General features: G+C 35.0%; 3 protein-coding genes and 1 long non-coding RNA gene across 4 annotated transcripts; 2 read left to right on the forward strand and 2 right to left on the reverse strand.

Moving 5' to 3' along the window:
- Positions 1-148: 148 nt before the first annotated feature.
- LOC104777164 (putative zinc transporter 10) lies at positions 149-1,984 on the reverse strand. Its single transcript, XM_010501374.2, has 3 exons — positions 1,167-1,984; positions 738-887; positions 149-614 (listed from the first exon to the last, which is right to left on the reverse strand). The coding sequence occupies exons 1-3, from the start codon at positions 1,830-1,832 to the stop codon at positions 309-311; spliced, it is 1,122 nt and encodes a 373-aa protein (XP_010499676.1). The 5' UTR covers positions 1,833-1,984; the 3' UTR covers positions 149-308.
- Positions 1,985-5,608: 3,624 nt separating this feature from the next.
- LOC147946897 (uncharacterized) lies at positions 5,609-6,664 on the reverse strand. The gene is made up of 5 exons (XR_015592363.1): positions 6,567-6,664; positions 6,382-6,484; positions 6,060-6,304; positions 5,931-5,971; positions 5,609-5,821 (listed from the first exon to the last, which is right to left on the reverse strand). It is a non-coding gene; the product is annotated as an uncharacterized LOC147946897 (long non-coding RNA).
- Positions 6,665-9,367: 2,703 nt separating this feature from the next.
- Positions 9,368-13,298, forward strand: LOC104777167 (protein argonaute 2-like). The gene is made up of 3 exons (XM_010501376.3): positions 9,368-10,131; positions 10,430-11,564; positions 11,651-13,298. Exons 1-3 carry the CDS (start codon positions 9,570-9,572, stop codon positions 13,053-13,055), a joined length of 3,102 nt encoding a protein of 1,033 aa, XP_010499678.1. The 5' UTR covers positions 9,368-9,569; the 3' UTR covers positions 13,056-13,298.
- A 5,419-nt stretch (positions 13,299-18,717) lies between these two features.
- On the forward strand, positions 18,718-22,737 carry LOC104777166 (protein argonaute 2). The gene is made up of 3 exons (XM_010501375.3): positions 18,718-19,468; positions 19,738-20,902; positions 20,986-22,737. The coding sequence occupies exons 1-3, from the start codon at positions 19,066-19,068 to the stop codon at positions 22,463-22,465; spliced, it is 3,048 nt and encodes a 1,015-aa protein (XP_010499677.2). The 5' UTR covers positions 18,718-19,065; the 3' UTR covers positions 22,466-22,737.

A 22,737-nucleotide genomic window follows, 5' to 3' on the forward strand; every position in this document is an offset into this window, starting at 1 on the left:
AATTTACATGAATTTTCATATTAATATAACATCCTAGATTCATTTTACGTTTTGATTTTGTTTATAAGTATGGTATTCTAAACGTACGGAATTTACTTAAAACGTATGTAATATGGTGGATTATATTAGGATCATTGTTATGTCGCTATTCAAATTCAACTCCGCATCCGCATAACTTAGATACCATAGTTTAATTTACATTTATTAGCTATTACACAAGATATATGTGGCCATTATTTGATGTGCAAAAGATAGAAAAAAAGTCAATACATCTATTTGTAATCTCCACTCTTTAACTTAAAACATCATTAAGCCCACTTGGCCATGACGGACATGCCACCAGCACCAAGCAAAACGGCGGCATATGACTTTAGTTGAAGCTTGATGCTCCTCTGCATTTTTTTACCCATAAAATCGGCAGCTAGAAGGTCTACTAAAGCCATGTAGATGAGTAATCCAGCCGAGGAAGCGTTGAGCAACCCAACTGTTATAAGCGAGTCAGGGCTATTCTCTTTGTATGTTTTAGATAGTGCCATCCCTAGAGCCACTCCAAAAGGCGTCGTCACCGCGAAAAAGAAAGCCATCACCGCCTTTTTAACCCATCCGTACTCCGCCTACATATATATGTACTATCAAGTTCTCAATCATATGATTTCCATATCAATTCTTTCAAAAGCAAAACTATTTTTAAAGAAATGAAACCAGAATGGATAGGAGTAAGGAAAGGAGGAATTCACCTGGAGGATGCAACCGCCGAGACCCATGCCTTCGAACATTTGGTGGAAGCAAAGTGCAGCGACTAGACCTTTGATGGTGCAAGTATTGTTAGTGGCTCCTACTGATAGTCCTATGACTATCGAGTGCACCACTATTCCTAGCTCCAATACCTGTTCCATTTATTCATTTTAGTTACTCACCTATCAAATCATAATCAGTTTTTGTTTCAATTTATTCCCCTAATTATATATGGTTCATCCTTTTTTTAGTGACAAAAAGTGTATAGCCTTCGAAGGCACTCCTATGTGAATCATCAATTTCAATCACTTGTAGAACCAAGTTATAAAATTTTCACTTTTACCACAAGTTTTCTAAAATCAAGTTTAGAGTTAATTATGTAAAGTTTGAAGAAAAATAAAAAAGAATGAGATCAGTGAACTGGTACGAACGATTGCAATCACACGATACCGTAGAAGCTGTAAATAAGAACCGAGCTCCTTATCATTCTCTCCATGACTATGACTATGACCATGACCATGACCATGACCATGGCCATGGCCATGGCCATGATGAGATGTCAACTGCCCCATCTCTTGGTCAGGAGTTTCTGCTGATGCCACGTCAGCACGTAGATCTTTCCTTCCTGACTTGGTGAAGACGCTGGTGGTAATAGAGTCAACCATGAGTGTGAACACGGCGGAGATCATGGCAACAAATCCGGTGAAAGGAAACTTGTGCCAGGGGTTATCGTTAAGACAAGGAGATGAAAGCATGTCGAAAGAGTCAGGTAAGACGTGCATGAAACCAGTAGAGAGGATGATTCCGGAGGCGAAAGATTTGACGATGAGGAAGTGAGATTTCTCGGGTTGGAAAGCCGGCACTGACCGCGCAAAGAACGGGAGGCAAACACCGATTAGACTGGTGATGAGGATTGAGAAGATTGATATGAGTTTAAGATCTAATGCTTTGTTTTTGTTGATACATGTGCTGTTGGATTCGGATTCGCAAACTTTGGCAGATTGAGAGAGAGCTCCGGGGAAATGGGAGATGGAGAGGAGGAGAAAGATAGCGACGGCGGCATAGATATTGACAGGAGAGTTAGTCATCATTCTCATTGTTTCTTATGGAGTTGTTTTGAGTTTGGTACAAAGTATACTTTGTCTTAATCTTCGTATAAGAGAAGACTAAGCCTTGATCACCATGATCTCAATCAAAGTAAGTGTCGACATTACTAATAAATGTCAACATGTATTGTTAAGAAAATACTGAAATACACAACCAAGTCCAATTAACTTATTCTAGCGAAGGGGCAAGAGGCATGTTCTCGACACACACCTAATTTATTTTAATAGGTTCTCACTTACAGAAATTAATAAAATCATACTAGTTACGTAGTTCTTGGATAAAGGATAAAGATATACAATTTCATAATAATCATCAAATTTTTTTATTTAGGTAAAATAAATTGTAACTATATATAGGTGCTGTCTCGCGTTGTATACGGAAGTAATAAATGGAAAGTATTCAGAGATGGTGGTATATATAAGTCAATTTTCTAGACACTTGTACAAAACTTATATAAATATATGTTTATTAATTATTACTAAGTCTATAACATGTTGAAAAGATTTTACATATCATCATATATGTTACCATATAAGCAGATTTGTTGTTACCCCGATTCAGATACATATGATATGATAATGAACTACTAAAATTACAAATTTAAGGGTTTGTTTGCATACTAGTACATTTTGGAAACTTAATTGGCAAACTAATACATTTACTATTCAAAATAGGAAAATTAGGTGTTGTGTAATAGAGAATGTGTGAGATAGGAGAGATTGTGGGAAAAATTACAGATTTAAGGGTTTGTTTGCATACTAGTATATTTTGGAAACTTAATTAGCAAACTAATACATTTACTATTCAAAATTGGAAAATTAGGTGTTGTGTAATAGAGAATGTGTGAGATAGGAAAGATTGTGGGACATAAGCTTAGATGAGAAGATTACCAAAAGGGGTATGTATGTGTGGGTGTGAAATAAAGTTTTTTTTTCTTTCAATCATAATTATTCAAATAATTGTTAATATAATTTTTTTTAGAAATTTTTTTTAGATACAAAAAAAATCTATATTTTTTCTTTATAATTTGATAAGAATTTTATTTCATAATTTTTATATATATTATATACATCTTATGTATGCGTACACTTTATTTAGTGTACAGATGTCTATACACTTTATTAAGTTTACATACACACAATATTAAGTGTACATATGTAATTTGAACAAAACCATTGTGATACAAATATCTTAAACCCTAAGAATTAAACAAATTACACAAATTACATATGTACACTTAATAATGTGTACGGACATCTGTACACTTAATAATGTGTACTGTACACTTAATAATGTGTACATATATCTGTATACTTATTAATGTGTACGGATACAAAATTTGTAAAAAATATTTAAAGTTATCAAATAAAATTATCAAACAAAAAATATATCAAATTATAAAGAAAAAAACAGAGATTTTTATACATTTTTAAAATTTTCAAAAATCAATTTTAATTACCGAGCATTTTGTTTTTAAGATTGTAGGGAGCATATATTAAAAAAAAAAATCAAAGACTCAATGGCATTGTTGTAAATAGGAAATGTTGATGAGGGTTGAAAGGTCATGTGAACAGTAAAAACAGTAAAAAATGTGGAATTTGCTAATTGTAAATAGTGATTATAGTAATTTTACAATTATGTTTTAAAAAGTGTCTATTTTTCCAAATAACTCCAAATTTAATCACACAACTTATAAAATATTTGAATAGTACAAAATGTTTAGTCAAAAAATTTACGGTTTTTTTCTTTCGAAAATCAATGTTACATAATAAGTCAACAATCATCGGATTTATATTTACATGATAGTATTGATACATTTGTATAGTTTTAGGATGATGATATAACCTTTTGATAATTTTTTACTTACACTTACAGTATTAATCTATGTAGTTTTTGGATATTTAATTACACATCGGCTTTACACATTTTTTATACTATGAAGAATGATGTTTATAATCATTTAATTGTACATAAGGATAAGCAAGCCACACTCCATAGCCCATATGTACGTTGTGTACGTTTCTTTTTCAAGTACATGACTTGATAGGCTGATACAATAATGAAAAACAATTGTCGAGTATCTTTCGTTAAAAAAATTCTAAACCCTAAGTTGACTTCTAACTTTTTTAAGTTGCTAATCCATATGGAGGAGGAATGTTTCAATAAATAATCATTGATGTGATTGTCATTGAAGCAACTAATTAAAGCTATAAGCAAATTGATCACGGTTAATAGTTTTCTGGTTTTAAATAGTTCTTGAAGGATGATCAATTAGAGGTTTTGAGCTTAGCTTGATGAGAAACCATGCACTTAAGACTTAATGACAGACTTGTGAAGTTTGTGTAACCAACGATCCCGCATCCAACCAAGTATTTGACCAGGGAACGGGATAATTCCCACTATTCTATAAAATCTCAAACTTAAAAGACAAACAAAAATAGTAATTAGGTGAATCTGTATGTTTTTTTTTTTTTGGAATCGAACAACAAAATAAATTTTAGTGATGTAGACAGACCTTCGGGATCAGAAGCCCATTGTTGACATACGGTTCGTTGACTTCATGATTTCGTAAGAACGTACTTCGCTGACTTTACTTCTACTTACTGTTCATAAACATCACTCTAGAATACGACATCCTTTTAATCAAAGTTATTAGTCGTGTTCATTTCGAAGCCGTGCAACCACCGTAAATAAAACAATCAATTATCCAAAAAAAAAACCATCTGATTCGTTGCAACGACGATCTAGAAATACATAGTATATTCGAAATATGTTATGATTGGTATATGGATGGATCGTTCTAAAGTTTAAGTTGAAACGGTATATGATTGGTCCAGTGGCTTTGCATAAAATTTTAATACTAGCTAACCTAGTTTTAGAAACGTACATTACACAAACACATGCCTTACATATATTGGAGCTTGGTCTTTTGGGCGTTTGAGTCAAAACTTAAAACGTATATGAAGAATAAATTTTAAACTATCATATCTCAATATCCAATAATGCCGGAGGAGTCGTTAAAAGTCAATGGAAGTATTGGGGTGATAAGATGAGATATACTCCGTATATATCGTTCTTGTGACTATATCTAGAAGATGAGTCATATCAGCTATGAGTTCAAAAAAAAAAAAAAAAAACCTATACATTACAACTAGCAACTTGGAAATAAAAAGCCGATATAACCTTGGGTTGTTTGAAAAGGCACCATCAACCAAACCGGTAAGACAACTGTGAAAATGATTCTCCATCTTTGTTTTTGATTGAGAGATAAAATTGTGATAGTTTTATTAAAAAAAAAATTAGATGGGTCTTTTAGAAAAGTGCGTGCATTAGAATTAGCAGAGATATTCAAGCTTAAAATTTTAATTTAGTTTACTATTTTATTATTAGTTTTTAATTTAACTTTGACCAAAACTAAAAATATTTAAATACTAGTAGTGGACCCGTACTTCCTACGGGAACATATTATCTTTAAAATCAAAGTGTAAAAAATCAAACATCAAATAGACATAGATAATAAATTTATTTTCGTTTTGTTCCCAGTTTATATTATTAATGTTAAAGTTAATTTATGTCTCGCTCAATTTTGTGGTATAACTGTAATTTGTCTTTGTTAAAATAGATATATGAGCTTAGAATTTGGTTTCAGGTGTCAGAAATTTATTACAACACAAAATTTCAGATATGTGTTTAAAAACTGTGGCAAACAGTAAGCATAATTAGTTAATTTAGTTTAATCATACACTAAGAATAAAATTATAAATTAAATAAACACAAATAGTTTTAAAATAATGTAACTGAAAATAATAACACAAATAGTTTAATCATACTAAGAACGAAACTTTAGACTAAATAAACTCAAAATAAATGATATTATATCTACAATCAATTTGATAGAAAGAAAAAAAAAATCTACAATCCATAAAATGATCGGCAATAAAACCAAAAAGTAGATGAAACATCTTTGTGTTGCACGTACCTATGTATAGAAAAGTAAGATAAATATTACTATAATATCAAGTATAAGTAAAATAAGTAATAATATATTGTGTGAGAGTATAAAAGCTGTGCATGTGTTTAGTGTTTACCTTGAGATTCACATATAAATATGTATCATAGTTCTCGGAACCTGAAAGATCAACGTACATTTAAGATTATTTAGTACACGTATTAATGATGATCAATTTAGTACACTATATAAGGAGATAAATAAATACCTTAATACTGCATTTTTGTTTGATGAAATTTTGACTGTGAAATCGGTAGACATTTGGGCCACGTCCTTTGCTAACAGAAGTATCAATCTTACCACCCATAGAAGTAAATACAAACACGGAGTCATAAGTTCTAATATTCTCTTTGAAAATAATACTTCTTCTGTCACCGTTGAATGAAAATGATGTGTTCTCAAAGGAAGATTGGCTTGAAACCAAAGAAGTGATAAGAGACTCAAATTTTGCATCTGCAAATATTCCATCATTAAAATAAATTTATGACAAACAATTTTAAACTAAAGAAAATGTAATCAACTATTCATACCCTTTGTTTGAATTCGTTGATCTCTTCAATACCGTAAGTCCGTAGTTAAAATGAAAAGCTTTGTAAAATTGTTGGATTCAGAAGAGCGGCATGGTGTAAGATACTGTTAAAAGATAGACATTAAATAAACTGTAGATAATGAAAACAATTAAATGTGAAATAGTTATGATAATTTACAAATTTACCTGGTTCGACAAAGCTTTTTGATCAAGCTTTTTACCTGCTCGAAGAAAAAAAGTTGCAGAAAGTTAGCGATGAAAGATGAGAAGTATGTTGATTAAATAGAGCTTCAAGTTGTGGGTAGTTGCGGAAATCGGTTACAAACTTACATTGAATCAATAGAGAACGTGGGAAGAAGGGTGGTTGTGGTTGTTTTCTAAATTTTAGTTAAAATAAAGATAGTTCTCGACAAAGAAATGAAACAAAAAAAGACAGTCTGAGTAATTGTGTTTATTCAGAAATTAAAAAATGACATGTGCTATAATATCATTGTCGAAAAAAATAAAATTTAATCAGTTTTTTTTTTCATCTTTTTGCTGTTTTGCACACGATCTCAAAATTGTTTTACAATTTTTTTTTAAAATTAAAATATAATACAGAAATCTACGTGGCAGAATCTCAGGTGACTTGTGCTTTATAAGATAAAGGATAATATTCGGACATTTTTTATTATAATAACTACAAAATTAAATAAAAACTTTAAAATAATGATTATGAATTGATAATCCTAAATCACAAGTTTGTATTATGCATCAGTGCACAAAATTTAACTATATATAAAACTAGATAAGGGCTCGTGTGAAAACACTGACAGAATTAGTTTTTTTATTTATAATGTCTAAAATATTGATTTATGACTCGATAATACTAAACCACAAGTTGGTAACTTGGTGTACTCCACAAAAATTAACTATATAAAAAAGACATTGAAATATGTTTCTTTTGGCAACCCATACACAGTACGTATGATTTTTTTTTTTTTTGTCATCTGAAATTATATTAATTCAACCTGTGGAACCGAGAATTTACACTGACAGCCCATACGACCAGGGTATACGAACAGTTAGCCTACCATAACACCACCTCCACAAACCCAGAGTGGTCTATACAAAGGAATGAAAGATAATCACGAAGCACAAATTTTTTTTTTTTTTTTAAACCGAGATAAGCTTGATTACCTTTCCAAAAAACCTGCAATTCAAACAGAGGACAAACCTCTTTCTTCCAAAAAGACTGCATTCAACCACACAGTACGTATGGTTAATATACAAGTTTCTTCAACAAATAAACAAAATGATGTGAAAGAAACACTTGGTAGTTGTAGTTTAGTAGAGACGAGGAAAGTTTTAACATACGGCCCAAGTGCTAATCTATTCATTAATCAAACAATAGGCCCAATTGTGGTAAACCAATTATTTAATCAGAAAATAACTAACTTAAGAGAAAGAAAAAAAAAACATTATGATCAAGATCAACTACAAATGCATTAAAATTCTTAATAACTCAAACATACAAACAAAATCTAACTTAACAAAAAATGTATATGAATAATTTCATCAAATAATCAGAATAGGCACATTTGAATAGAGGTCAAATATGGATTGTTACATCAACATAATAAACTGATCTTAACGAATATTTGATTATAAAAGAAATTGAAAAAAAATTAACATCGATAACCAAACATAAAGAAAACTAATGGAGTTTTTCTTTTAAAAACGAAAAAGTTACGGTAAAGTATTGTACCCATGAGTATGATATATATATATATATAAACATAGATGTATTACAAAGAAAAATATACAATTACAATTTAAAGCTACCATTACAGCCTCTCTAACCACCAAAAATATAAAGACAAACTTATTACAAGTTACTACTACTAATCAGTAGTATTAATTATTTACAAGTAGGGTAAAACCTTTATAAATTAATATTCTATAAATTAATAAATACTATAAATTAATAAATTTTGCTAGTTCCAAGTCAGGACTGTGTAAAAAATAAAAAAATTTGATAAAATAATAAGATAATAATTTTTTTGAAATCTCCATATAAAATAGGTCCCAATAATATCATATATTAATAATCATGTAAATTTACATATATATATATATATATATATTGATATAGTAAAGTATGTTTCTCTTAAACTTCATATCTGTTATATTGTATCTTCAAACTATAATGATATCTATAACATTTCATAAAACAGCTAAAACTTTTTAAAGTTTTCAATTTCTAAATATACATCATTTACATTTTGATAGTTTGATATTAAAATACGATAATTGATATTCTTATTCATAAATATGAATATTTATGTCATGTGTTTAAGTGAATTTGTCTATAATATTTGTAATTTATTTTCAATAATATTTTTTAATTATTTCAAATTCAATTCCAATACCATAAAATTTATAATATTATTTAATTTATAATATTTGTAATTTATTGTTAAATTTTTTATATAACATTTGTAATTTCATCATCTTATTTTGCAAAAATTGTCTAAATTCATAATTTTAAAAAAATAAATAATTAAAAATATACCTATAAATTAATAATTATTAATTTACACTATAAAATAATTTATTATTAATTTATAGAAAAATTAATATCACTATAAATTAATAAAATATTTTGATACCAACATTATTAATTTATAGAGGTTTTACAAGTAGCAAGTTTTTATTTACACCCATTCATGCTTTAACAGTGGTATATTGCACTATCTGAAACTTTTGTTTGTTTTTTTTTTCCCCCTAAATTGATTTATCTCAATAACAAAAATTATATATTTGTGATTAAGAAGTTAAATAAATGAAAAAGTTAAAAGGAACATTCGAGAACACTTATTTTTACCAAAACTCTACTTACGAGTTAAGGCTTTCTTTTTTTACCAAAACTCTCTCCTTACAACTTAAGGCTTTCTTTTTTTTTTACCAAAACTCTCCTTACAAGTTAAGACTTTCTTTTTTGAGTTACCAAAACTCCTTACGAGTTAAGGCTTTCTTTTTTTTACGTATTCTTTCTCTATAAAAAACCTCGGATTGGTCCTTTGTTTACATCACATCAGTTGTGTGTATTAATCGTTTAAACCTGAGCAGAGAAAGCCAAAGCTTTTTTTTTATTTCATTTCACTAAAGTGTCTTCCCGTTACGATCATCATATCAAATCCTAATCCTATGGAGCGAGGTGGTTACCGAAGAGGTCGTGGTGATGGCCGTGGCAGAGGCAGCGGAGGTCGTGGTGATGATAGCGGTGGTGGCCGAGGAGGTCGTGGCGATGGTAGCGGTGGTTACCGAGGAGGTCGTGGTGATGACCGTGGCAGAGGCAGCGGAGGTCGTGGCGATGGTAGCGGTGGTGGCCATGGTTACGGCAGAGGAGACCGTGGTCGCGGTTATGGCGGCGGAGATCGCGGTCGTGGTCGCGGTGAGCAACAGGATTTCAGAAGCCAGAGTCAGTGGGGACCTCCGTCAGGTCACGGTGGCTGTGGGACTCAGTTCCAGCAACCTCGACCACAGGCGACTCCGCTGACTCAGGTGACACAAGCAGGACCTCACGGTGGCCGTGGTACTCAGTTGCAACAACCTCGTCCACAGGCGGCTCCTCAGACGCCGCAGGCTCAGGTGACACAAGTGAGTCATGCTGGAGGCGCCGCTAAGGGAGCATGGGGTCGTAAGCCACAAATTTCTCCGGCTTCGGCTTCTCCGTCCACCTCCGTCGTGGTTTCTGAACCCGTTCGTGGTATGCTCTCAATTATTATTATTTGCATCGTCGTATGATAGTTGAGTTTTTGATTTCATAAATTAAATTTTTGAATATATTTTATTTAAGGATTTAATTCTAGATATAAATATAATTTAAGGATTTAATACATAAATATAATTTAATATATGTATAATTTATACAGATTTAAAATTCATATCTTCAATCTTGGGAAAATTTCATAAAAAAGATTGCAACTTAATTATGAATCATTAGGGAGATTATTTATGTGATTATTTTGTTTAAGCTAAGAGTTGTTTGTATATTAATTTGACAGTTGCTGAAGTGATGAATCAAAGAGTTGCGTCTACTGATAGGAAAGAACCAATGAAACGACCTGATAGTGGCGGTGTTGTGGCTGTGCGGCGTGTTAATCTATATGTCAATCATTTTAGAGTCAACTTCAATCCTGATAATGTCATAAGACATTATGATGTTGAAATCAAAGGAGACAATCCCACGAAGAAGATATCGAGGTTTGAGCTAGCTATGGTCAGGGACAAGGTGCTCACCGACAATCCCGGCGAGTTTCCCTTTGCTATGACTGCTTATGATGGTCAGAAGAACATTTTCAGCGCGGCTGAACTGCCTACGGGTTCATTCAAGGTGGAGTTCCCTGCAACTGAAGAGATGAGAGGTCGTAGCTATACGTTTACGATCAAGCAGGTGAGTACGCTGAAGCTACGTGACTTGCTAGAGTACACGACAGGGAGTAAGTCTTCCAATCCGCGTGATGTATTGCAAGGGCTGGATGTTGTGATGAAAGAGCATCCTTCCAAGTGTATGATCACTGTTGGTAAAAGCTTTTTCACTCGTGAGCCTGGTGAATACTTTGGCTTCGGGGTTGCAGCTGCGGAAGGGTATCGTCATACTCTGAAGCCCACGGCACAAGGTTTATCATTGTGCTTGGACTACTCCGTGTTGGCGTTTGGCAAAGCAATGTCAGTCATCGAGTACTTGAAGTTGTACTTTGAGTTGTCTGATATGCGTCAGGTCATGAATTATAGGCGTGATGTGGAAAGGGCATTGACTGGTTTGAAAGTCACTGTCAATCATCGAAAGAACAAGCAGAAACTCACCATTGTAGGGCTGAGTAAGCAAGACACAAAATACATAGAGTTTGATCTTATTGGAAACGAGCCGCCAAGAAAAACTACCATTGTTGAGTATTTCAGCACCAAATATGGAAGAGACATTGAACACAAAGATATTCCTTGCTTGGATTTGGGGAAAAATGGTCAGCAAGATTTAGTCCCCATGGAGTTCTGCGACTTGGTTGAGGGTCAGATTTATCCAAAAGAGAACTTAAATAACAAGTCAGCGTTGTGGTTAAAGAAGTTGTCACTGGTCAGTCCACAACAAAGGCAGAAAAATATAGATAAGATGATAAAGTCTCGTAATGGACCCAGCGGGTATGTGTACAAAGAACTTCACTTTTATTTTTCTATCTTTTAAAATTTTTGTTAGTCTTATCATTTTCTATGTGTGTTTATGACAGTGGAGGAGTCATTAGAAACTTCGGATTGAAAGTGGATACAAACATGACATCGGTGGTAGGTCGTGTACTAAAGGCTCCAACATTGAAGTTAGCAGATGGAAGGGGACCTGCGCCCGTGGAACCTAACGCGACAAAGAACAATCAATGGAACCTTATGTGGAAGGGAGTCACGAAGGGATCTAAAGTCAAGCATTGGGCTGTACTTGACTTCACCGCATCCGAGAGATCTGACACGATGATACCTAATGGCTTTGTGAATGCCCTGATTGAACGTTGTTGGAAACTTGGGATGCAGATGGAGCCTCCTATCGTATACAAAACATCGAGAATGGATACGCTTTCTAATTGTAATGCTCTTGAGGAATTGCTTCGGTCCGTAATTGAAGAGGCTTCTCGTAAGCATGGTGGGGGTCGTCCTACTCTTGTTCTTTGTGCTATGTCCGGGAGGGCCAATGGCTACAAGACTCTTAAATGGGTAGCAGAAACCAAAATTGGTCTGGTAACTCAGTGTTTCTTGACCGGGCCTGTCACTAGAGGAGGTAGAATTTCTGATCAGTACCTTGCAAATCTTGCCCTCAAGATAAACGCAAAGGTTGGTGGAAGCAACGTCGAGCTGATGGATAATACTTTCTCTTTCTTCCAAAAAAATGATGAGGTCATGTTCATTGGTGCCGATGTCAATCATCCCGCTGCTCGAGACAAGATGAGCCCGTCTATTGTTGCTGTTGTGGGTACTCTAAACTGGCCTGAAGCTAACCGTTATGCAGCTAGAGTCAATTCCCAGCCTCACCGTAAAGAGGAAATACAAGGATTTGGGGGTGCTTGCTTGGAGCTTGTCAACGCTCATGTTAAGTCCACTGGGAAACAACCTAACAAGATTGTGATATTCCGTGATGGTGTCAGCGATGGTCAGTTCGATATGGTTCTCAATGTGGAGTTGCTTGATGTCAAGCTGACTTTTCAGAAGAATGGTTACAATCCAAAGATAACGGTAATCGTAGCACAGAAACGTCATCAAACCCGTTTCTTCCCTGCTACAAGCAATGATGGAAGTGATGAAGGCAATGTGCCTTCAGGTACGGTTGTTGATACTAAAGTCATTCACCCGTATGAGTATGATTTCTACCTATGCAGTCACCACGGAGGGATCGGAACAAGCAAACCGACTCATTACTACACTCTTTGGGATGAAATTGGATTCACATCAGATCAGGCTCAGAAGCTCATCTTCGAGATGTGTTTCACTTCCACTCGCTGCACCAAACCTATCGCTCTTGTTCCTCCGGTTTATTATGCTGACATGGTTGCCTCTAGAGGAAGGATGTACCATGAGGCAAGCTCTTGTGAGGACAACGCAAATTTCAAGCTGCACGCAGAGCTTGAGAATGCTATGTTCTTCGTCTGAAGAAGAGTGTGAGCCCCGAGAACGCAGTGTGTTTGTGCGTGAATCTAATTGGTTTTTTCGCGGTGTGTTTTTTTTTCATTTTGGTTGGTGTGTTGAAATGAATTTCTATTTGGTGTTGTAATAATGCTCTTTAGAGCAGAAACCACGTCTTTGTTTTTTTTTTCTTGTTTTATTCTATTTGGTGTTGTAATAATGCTCTTCAGAGCAGAAACCACATTAACATTGCATACTCTTTTTTTTTTTTTTTTTTTTTTTTTGTTAAAATATATGAACTGGACACTCTTATAATTATTGTTTATGATCCTCGTTAGTCAAAATATTTTTTGTTAGACAGACTCGATCAGCCCAAAAAATCGTTTTAAGAACTTTAAAAAAATCTACATTACGTATTTTTGCAATTAGTTTCTTAATGTGGCAGATAAAATAACCTTAACACTCAAGTTAATTAAAGAGAAAGAAAAACTCCTTTTGGTGACTAAATTTGTGAAGAACAATTCACCAAATAATGTTTTTATTCTCATTTCTAGTTAAAATATGAATGAACACAACCTCTCATATTCAACTGATCCACACAAAGCATACACTATCTATCTTTTAATTACATCCCTTTCTCAGCAAATATATTTCCCATATTATTATTTTTAAAACAAATAACTTTCATTTTTCGTCAAAACGAATAAACAAATTCATCTTGACGAGAAATCAAACATAACAAGAACTCTGTAAATTCTTCAAATATATATACATCTTAATATATTTAGCATCGTCTTTAATTTAATGCTTCGATGAAAAGCTTTAAAACAATTTGTCCACAGGAGACTTAACGTCAAACTCAACGTTCATATATCTAGTGCTATTCTCTATTTTTTTGTATTTATTTTTAAGTTTATGTTTTAGTGGGTTTGATTATAATCTTCTCAATAAAGGTGTTTATATAGATGCAGTAGATTTATGACAAATTACAATAATTACTTCTACCTATCTCCACTCAGCTAACTTTTTCAATCTTTGGAATCTTTCGAAAATTCAACCAAAAGCTTCCAGCGTTAATAAAATGAGTGTGGAACGTTAATTAGAAAGGTAAGAAAACCCACAATGGAGAGTTACACTCTACCATGGTTATAATAGATTCATGCAGGTTCATAACAGGTTTTATTTGCAGCTTCGAGTAATCCTTGCACCTCCTCTTCTCTTGTATATATAGAAGAGGATATATGAATCCTGAGTTGGCAGACTATCTTTATCCATTTTTCAACCTGCAACGTTAGTGAAGATTTTGATATATGCATCAACTTTTCCTCTTTTCAGCTGTGGATGTTGATGGTTAGTTCATGTTAATTTATATTGGTTTGTTGATGGTTTATTGTTTGGGTTATAAATAAATATAACGAGGTATTTAATTATATTATTATTATTTTTTATTTTTTTAAAAGGTCAAGTTGGTTCAAAAAGATTAAAGAAGGAACTTAAAAGGAGATATAACTAAAAAAAAATCAGAAACAAAGAAAAAAATTAAGAGGCTCTCTTATAAGTATATTGGATTTGGTAACAAGAGACGGTATGTGTCACTTATTTATTGGGCAAACTCGATTGATTATTTTTCTTTCTCTTCCTCTCTCCCTCTCTTTGTTTCTCTGTCTCTCGATCGAAGTCGCGAATTGGCTATGGAAGAAGATGGAAACAAAGAAGATGGAATCAGAGGAGATTCGGATCGGAGGATATTTTTGATGGTCGATTGATTTTTATTCTTTCTCTTCCTCTCCCTCTCTCTCTCTCGATTGAACTCGGAGGAGATTGAATTCAGAGATTGCCCTTCGCCTTTTTGATTCCGGTGAGTTTTTCGATTTCTAATCTCCTCATTCGAATCTTTTCTTTGTTTTTGGTGTAAATTGTTCCAAAACATTGGATTGTCGTGCATATGATTCTCTGTTTTTATTGGTGTTTGTGTGATCAAGTTTTGAACTTTCGAACTGGGTTTGGTGGCTTGAAGGTGTTTCATGTTTGTTCTTTTCCCAATTGGCTAAATCCCAAACCGAGAATTCACAATTTCAGAGATGCAAGAGATAGTATGAACTAGTAAAACGATGTAGATTAGTCTCAAAAGAAGGTTTATTCTCTTTCTGGTTTTATATGTTTGTGTGTGAATTTAGGAATATAATTTGTAACTTAGATGGAGGAAACCTCAAGTGCTTTGGTCTTGAAGCAATCTCTTTGCTTATTAGGGCTTTGTGAAAGTTTCAACCTTTAATGCTCCGATGGAAAGAAGTTCTAGACTTTGTTTTGTCTTTTGCTGTCTTTGGTAACTTTTAAAAACCTTGTAGGTGGCTGTTGGGTATTGATATGTCTGAATCCAAGGACCACTCTCCGGGAAAGACTGAGTGACTGAGTGAGTTCATTACCAAAGTTTCTATTTTGCTATTCCCTTTGGTTTAGCTGATTGATTATATGACTATGAGCTCTTGTTCTTTGTTTTCCTTTGTAAAACAGATTCATCCCTGAAGCAGACCCGACGTGCCATGAAAAGAAACTTAAAGGTTCGAGAATGATACCTCAACTGAAAACCAGTAGATTTGATCAGAGTCGAAGTGATCTGATCAACCTAGTGAGGCAAACTATGGAGAAGATGCTCTCAGAACTTTCTGCAGGGGATATTGGTAGATTTATCACTTAAGCTAAGTCCTGGCTACAAAACTACTGCTGCCACAGATTTTTTTCGGTTGCAGAACGAGATAGTGAAGGCAGTCTGGTTACTCCGTAAGGTCAGGTTTCCGAGAGAAAACATAGATTCGAAGAAGTAAAAAGCTATGTTACTCTTTCTAGGGTCAAAATATGTAACAATCCAATGCATTTAACTAAATGTAAGAGTTCAGGATGAATTTGGAGTGTTTAAAAAGCACTTAAACCCGTTTTGTCCTAAAACAGGCTTGAACCTGAGCTGAAAAGATTGCATTTTTTTTTAGACCCGGAAGCTGAAGGAGGAGGTAAACAAATCTTCCTTTCACTTCCCCAACTCCCCCCTTGATATCTAGTTTTCTATTTAGGGCTGGGCATTCGGGTAACCCGTTCGAGTTCGGGTATTACCCATTCGGGTTCAGGTAAACGGGTTTAGAAAAATAAAACCCATTGGGTATTTTTAGATATATGGGTTCGGTTCGGTTTGGGTACTATCGGGTTCGGGTCGGTTTGGGTTACAAATTTTAGAACCCGACTGGTACCTGAACTACCGGGTACCCGAAAAAATATAATTAAATTTAAATAAATTTAGTTAAATTTTGACTTACATAACAAAATATTTTAGATATTTTGATTATTTTTGATATTTAGGTATAAAACTAAATGAAATATTTAAAATTATAATCATAATTTTGGGGTAATTGCATTATATTAATGATAAATATTATAAATATGTTTATATGTTCGGGTTTAATGGATACCCAAACGGGTACCAGGTATTACCCGACCCTAACCCGAACCCACGGGTATTAGAAAATAGAACCCAATAGGGTTTTATAGGCAAACCCGTACCCAACCCGAACCCGTTTTTCGGGTCGGGTTCCGGGTTGGGTATTCGGGTACGGTTTTTATGCCCATGCCTACTTCTATTTATGACATATATAACTGTTTGGACAGATCAAGTTGCAAAATGAAGAGGAAGGTCGTGGTGACTGATAGGTCAGTCTCATTTGCAACTTACTGCACTTGTTCTTATTTGTAGCTGTAGTATTTAAATGCCCCAATCTGCTTTCTTATCTGATCATGGTTTTTTTCTTTTTGCTATTCATCTACATGTGGCTATTGATAATGCTAACTACAAAGGCTAAACATTTTAGAGATTAACTGCTTTCAGTATGGATTAGATGTGAATTGCTGCTGCTTTTTTTTTGTTCATCTGTTTAAATAAAGAGTTCATGAGGAAATTCTCTTTTTTGATTCAATGGTGTGTGGTTTTTGAATTGTGCAGATATGCAAACCAAGATAGGCTAGTGGCTTTGTTTTACACATTTTTCATGATGGAAAAATTTTAATTTAAAAAAACTGTATTTTCAAAACTAAGAGATTCAAAATTATATCCCACCATTGGAAGGGATAATTTTAATTAGGAGATCAAAAGTTCTTATTTTAAAAACAGTACATAATATATTCATTAAAAATTCAAATAGTACATTAGAGGCTCAAAATTAAAACCCCCGATAACTATGCCCTTAGATTTTGAAGACTTAAGTTAATTCAGCCATGACGGTTTGATAATTTTCTTTTTCCCAACGGTGTAAAAAATTGATCTCTTACGTGTAAAACTGAAACTACATGTATGAAATCATCAACTTTCAGACATTATTTTCGATCTCATTCTCAGCTGCCATGAAGTTGCTACTCCTCTTCCTTTTTCGTTTTTTTAAGTAGAAAAAATTGGCTCAAAAATAGTGGAGCCATATATAGTTTTAAACTTTTAAATTTCAGTTCAGGAAAAAATATTGCTTTGACAAAAAATAAATAAATAATGTAATTACTATATTTTTTTATAAACTAAGTGTTATGTGTGGTATCACTAAGAACCGAACCAGAGCTCACAAGATCAACTTTTCCACACAGGCCGAGCATCATCTAGGACTCCTCACCATAGGCTTCTTCAGCCAATAAGTTTGCATGCGATGAAGCTAATGCAGCCACACTATCAACAGCAGCTGCAACCTTTGCCATCTCAGTAGCATCAGCTAAGGCAATAGCAGCAGAGTTTAGTCTATGTTTGCCTATCAGGTTTCATATGTATTAGCTCTAACTAACAGCAGCAGCTGAAGCTAAGTTATCTTGGCTAGATGTATTTGTTGGACAATATATTTTCATATGTTTAGTGAAATGAAAATAAATCGTATATCAATTTTTTTTTTAAACTAAAATAATTCAAATTTGATACGAGGGCAACAAGTCGTAGAAAAAAATAGTTATAGTAGAAGCAGAAGCTAATAAGGAATTACCCTTAAGTATGATAATATGATACTCTCTCCGTTTTATATTCATAATATAGGATGTTTAGAGAAGTATTTTTGTTTTATAATATATGATATTTACAATTTTCAATACAACTTTTAAGATTGGTTGTATATTTTATATTATGCAGTCTTGTTTAGGATTGGTTAAACTTTTAAAAGTAACTATTTTTTAATATGCGTATTTTAACTAAAACATCTTATATTTTGAAGCGGATGGAGTAGTATATAAAAACATAAATGTATTACAAAGAAAAATACAATTGCAATTTAAAGCTACCTTTACAGCGTCTAACAACCCAAAACTTTAAAGAAACTTATTAGAAGTTACTACTACTAATCATCAGTAGTATTAATAAATTTACAAGTACCAAGTTTTTAATTACACCCATGCTTTAACACACCCCTGTAGTGGTTAGTTAATTCATAATGATGGAAGAACGTGAAACAGTTAAAAAGATTGTGCACACGAAAAATCGTGGTTTCAAGATAAACATGAAAAAAATAATTCTTTTTTTTCCCATTAATTGATTTAAATCAATAAAAAATAATATATTTGTAATTAAGGAAAAAGGTTTTATTATGCGTAGAAAAGTTGTAATTAAGGATTCTACCAAAAAAAAAAGTTGTAATTAAGGAATTAAACAATAAAGTATAGAAGAAGAAGAAAAAGAGACGAGACGACGACAATTAAAAAGTAAAAAAGGTAACAAGACGATTGTACTTCCCATGTTTTACGGTGTGGGTTTACAAAAGGAACATTCGAGAACTTTTTTTTCTTCCAAAACTCTCTCCTTACGAGTTAAAGGCTTTTTTTTTTTTTTTTTTTAATTCTTTATAATAATAGCTTCTCTGAGACAAATTCTCTTTATTGGCTTCTTTTATAAAACCTCGGATTAGTTCTTCGTTCACACAAGTTGTGTTGTGTGTATTAGTTGTTTTAACTTCTTCAGCAGAGCCAAAAGCTTTTTTATTTTATTTCACTAAAGTGTCTTCCCGTTACGATCCAATCAAATCCAAATCCTATGGAGCGAGGTGGTTACCGAGGAGGTCGTGGTGATGGTGGTGGTTACGGCGGAGGGAGAGGAGACCGTGGTCGCGGTTATGGCGGCGGAGATCGCGGTCGTGGTCGCGGCTCAGAGCGAGGCGGCGGGAATCGTGGTCAAGGTCGCGGTGAGCAACAGGATTTCAGAAGCCAGAGTCAGTGGGGACCTCCGTCTGGTCACGGTGGCCGTGGGACTCAGTTCCAGCAACCTCGACCACAGGCGACTCCGCAGGCTCAAGCGGTTCCGCAGCCACAAGTGACACAAGCAGGACCTCCGTCAGGTCACGGTGGCCGTGGTACTAATGCTTGGGGTCGTAAGCCACAGGTTTCTTCTGATTCGGCTTCTCCGTCCACCTCCGTCGTGGTTACTGAACCCGTTCGTGGTATGTTCTTAATTTATTCATAGCTTTAACTTTTTGTTTTCATACCTTTGGGAATTGAGATTAGGGAAAATTCAGAAACGATTATAATAAATGATTGATCTTAATTATGAATCATTAGGGAAATTATTTACTCCGTATGTGATTATTTTGTTTAAGCTAAGAGTTGTTTGTATATTAATTCGACAGTTGTTGAAGTGATGAATCATTAGGAGATTATTTATGTGATTATTTTGTTTAAGCTAAGAGTTGTTTGTATATTAATTTGACAGTTGCTGAAGTGATGAATCCAAGACCATCTGTACAAGTTGCGTCTACTACTGATAGGAAAGAACCAATGAAGCGACCTGATAGTGGCGGTGTTGTGGCTGTGCGGCGTGTTAATCTATATGTCAATCATTTTAGAGTCAACTTCAATCCTGATAGTGTCATAAGACATTATGATGTTGAAATCAAAGGAGACAATCCCACGAAGAAGATATCGAGGTTTGAGCTAGCTATGGTCAGGGACAAGGTGTTCACCGACAATCCCGGCGAGTTTCCCTTCGCTATGACTGCTTATGATGGTCAGAAGAACATTTTCAGCGCGGCTGAACTGCCTACGGGTTCATTCAAGGTGGAGTTCCCTGCAACTGAAGAGATGAGAGGTCGTAGCTATACGTTTACGATCAAGCAGGTGAGTACGCTGAAGCTACGTGACTTGCTAGAGTACACGACAGGGAGTAAGTCTTCCAATCCGCGTGATGTATTGCAAGGGCTGGATGTTGTGATGAAAGAGCATCCTTCCAAGTGTATGATCACTGTTGGTAAAAGCTTTTTCACTCGTGAGACTGAGCGTGATGAAGACTTTGGCTTCGGGGTTGCAGCTGCGAAAGGGTATCGTCATACTCTGAAGCCCACGGCACAAGGTTTATCATTGTGCTTGGACTACTCCGTGTTGGCGTTTCGCAAAGCAATGTCAGTCATCGAGTACTTGAAGTTGTACTTTAAGTTGTCTGATATGCGTCAGATCATGAACTATAGGCGTGATGTGGAAAGGGAGTTGACTGGTTTGAAAGTCACTGTCAATCATCGAAAGAACAAGCAAAAACTCACCATTGTAGGGCTGAGTAAGCAAGACACAAAAGACATAAAGTTTGATCTTATTGATCAAGAGGGAAACGAGCCGCCAAGAAAAACTACCATTGTTGAGTATTTCAGGATCAAGTATGGAAGAGACATTGAGCACAAAAATATTCCTTGCTTGGATTTGGGGAAAAATGGTCGGCAAAATTTAGTCCCCATGGAGTTCTGCGACTTGGTTGAGGGTCAGATTTATCCGAAGGATGACTTAGATAAGGATTCAGCGTTGTGGTTAAAGAAGTTGTCACTGGTAAATCCACAACAAAGGCAGAAAAATATAGATAAGATGATAAAGTCTCGTAATGGACCGAGCGGGTATGTGTACAAAGAACTTCACTCTTATTTTCTCTTTTATAGATTTTGTCAGTCTAATCCTTTTGTATGTGTGTTTATGACAGTGGAGAAATCATTGGAAACTTCGGACTGAAAGTGGATACAAACATGACACGTGTGGAAGGTCGTGTACTAAAGGCCCCAACATTGAAGTTGGCAGATAGAGGGAAAGCTGTGAGCGAGGAACCCAACGCGAGACAGAACAACCAATGGAACCTTATGAGGAAGGGAGTCACAAGGGGATCTATAATCAAGCATTGGGCTGTACTTGACTTCACCGCATCCGAGAGATTTAACAAGATGCCTAATGACTTTGTGGATGCCCTGATGGAACGTTGTTGGAAACTTGGGATGCAGATGGAGCCTCCTATCGTATACAAAACATCGAGAATGGATACGCTTTCTAATTGTAATGCTCTTGAGGAATTGCTTCGGTCCGTAATTGAAGAGGCTTCTCGTAAGCATGGTGGGGCTCGTCCAACTCTTGTTCTTTGTGCTATGTCCGGGAGGGCCGATGGCTACAAAACTCTGAAATGGGTAGCAGAAACCAAACTTGGTCTGGTAACTCAGTGTTTCTTGACCGGATCTGCCTCTAGAGGAGGTAGAATTTCTGATCAGTATCTTGCAAATCTTGCCCTCAAGATGAACGCGAAGGTTGGTGGAAGCAACGTCGAGCTGATGGATAATACTTTCTCTTTCTTCCACAAAGATGATGGGGTCATGTTCATTGGTGCTGATGTCAATCATCCCGCTGCTCGAGACAAGATGAGCCCGTCTATTGTTGCTGTTGTGGGTACACTAAACTGGCCTGCAGCTAACCGTTATGCAGCTAGAGTCATTGCCCAGCCTCACCGCAAAGAGGAAATAGAAGGGTTTGGGGATGCTTGCTTGGAGCTTGTCAAAGCTCATGTTAAGTCCACTGGGAAACGACCTAACAAGATTGTGATATTCCGTGATGGTGTCAGCGATGCTCAGTTCGATATGGTTCTCAATGTGGAGTTGCTTGATGTCAAGCTGACTTTTCAGAAGAATGGTTACAATCCAAAGATAACGGTAATTGTAGCACAGAAACGTCATCAAACCCGTTTCTTCCCTGCTACAAGCAATGATGGAAGTGATAAAGGCAATGTGCCTTCAGGTACGGTTGTTGATACTAAAGTCATTCACCCGTATGAGTATGATTTCTACCTATGCAGTCACCACGGAGGGATCGGGACAAGCAAACCGACTCATTACTACACTCTTTGGGATGAACTTGGATTCACATCAGATCAGGTTCAGAAGCTCATCTTCGAGATGTGTTTCACTTTCACTCGCTGCACCAAACCCGTCTCTCTTGTTCCTCCGGTTTATTATGCTGACATGGTTGCCTATAGAGGAAGGATTTACCATGAGGCAAGTTCTCGTGAGAGGAACATTAGGCAGCCGAGGGGAGCTTCTACATCTGCTGCTTCGCTTGTCTCTTCATTATCATCTCTTACAATCGAGGACAAAGCAATTTTCAAGCTGCACGCAGAGCTTGAGAATGTTATGTTCTTCGTGTGAAGAAGAGTGTGAGTTTTTTTTTTTTTGTGTTTTGGGTCCCACGCTGAACTTAATACTATATTCGGAATCGGAACGCCCCGAGAACGCAGTTATACTCCTTTTTTCTGGTTAGAAAGGAGTTTGTGCGTGAATCTAATTGGGTTTTTCGCAGTGTGTTTCTTTCATTTTGGTTGGTGTGTTGAAATGAATTTCTTTTTGGTGTTGTAATGCTCTTTAGAGCAGAAACCACGTCTTTGTGTTTTTTTGGTTTTATAGTATTTCAGACTCTCATA

This window comes from Camelina sativa, chromosome 3 (genome assembly GCF_030686135.1).
Source record: "Camelina sativa cultivar CO46 ecotype springtype chromosome 3, ASM3068613v1".
Classification (NCBI taxonomy): domain Eukaryota; kingdom Viridiplantae; phylum Streptophyta; class Magnoliopsida; order Brassicales; family Brassicaceae; genus Camelina; species Camelina sativa.

Excerpts from the sequence above, each read along its gene's own strand:
- LOC104777164 (XM_010501374.2), bottom strand. The coding sequence starts at position 1,832 with ATGAGAATGATGACTAACTCTCCTGTCAATATCTATGCCGCCGTCGCT. Across the intron at positions 888-1,166 it reads GGTATCGTGTGATTGCAATC|GTATTGGAGCTAGGAATAGT; the intron begins GTTCGTACCAGT and ends TAAATGGAACAG. Across the intron at positions 615-737 it reads TCGGCGGTTGCATCCTCCAG|GCGGAGTACGGATGGGTTAA; the intron begins GTGAATTCCTCC and ends ATATATATGTAG.
- LOC104777167 (XM_010501376.3), top strand. The coding sequence starts at position 9,570 with ATGGAGCGAGGTGGTTACCGAAGAGGTCGTGGTGATGGCCGTGGCAGA. Across the intron at positions 10,132-10,429 it reads GGTTTCTGAACCCGTTCGTG|TTGCTGAAGTGATGAATCAA; the intron begins GTATGCTCTCAA and ends TTAATTTGACAG. Across the intron at positions 11,565-11,650 it reads TCTCGTAATGGACCCAGCGG|TGGAGGAGTCATTAGAAACT; the intron begins GTATGTGTACAA and ends TGTTTATGACAG.
- LOC104777166 (XM_010501375.3), top strand. The coding sequence starts at position 19,066 with ATGGAGCGAGGTGGTTACCGAGGAGGTCGTGGTGATGGTGGTGGTTAC. Across the intron at positions 19,469-19,737 it reads GGTTACTGAACCCGTTCGTG|TTGCTGAAGTGATGAATCCA; the intron begins GTATGTTCTTAA and ends TTAATTTGACAG. Across the intron at positions 20,903-20,985 it reads TCTCGTAATGGACCGAGCGG|TGGAGAAATCATTGGAAACT; the intron begins GTATGTGTACAA and ends TGTTTATGACAG.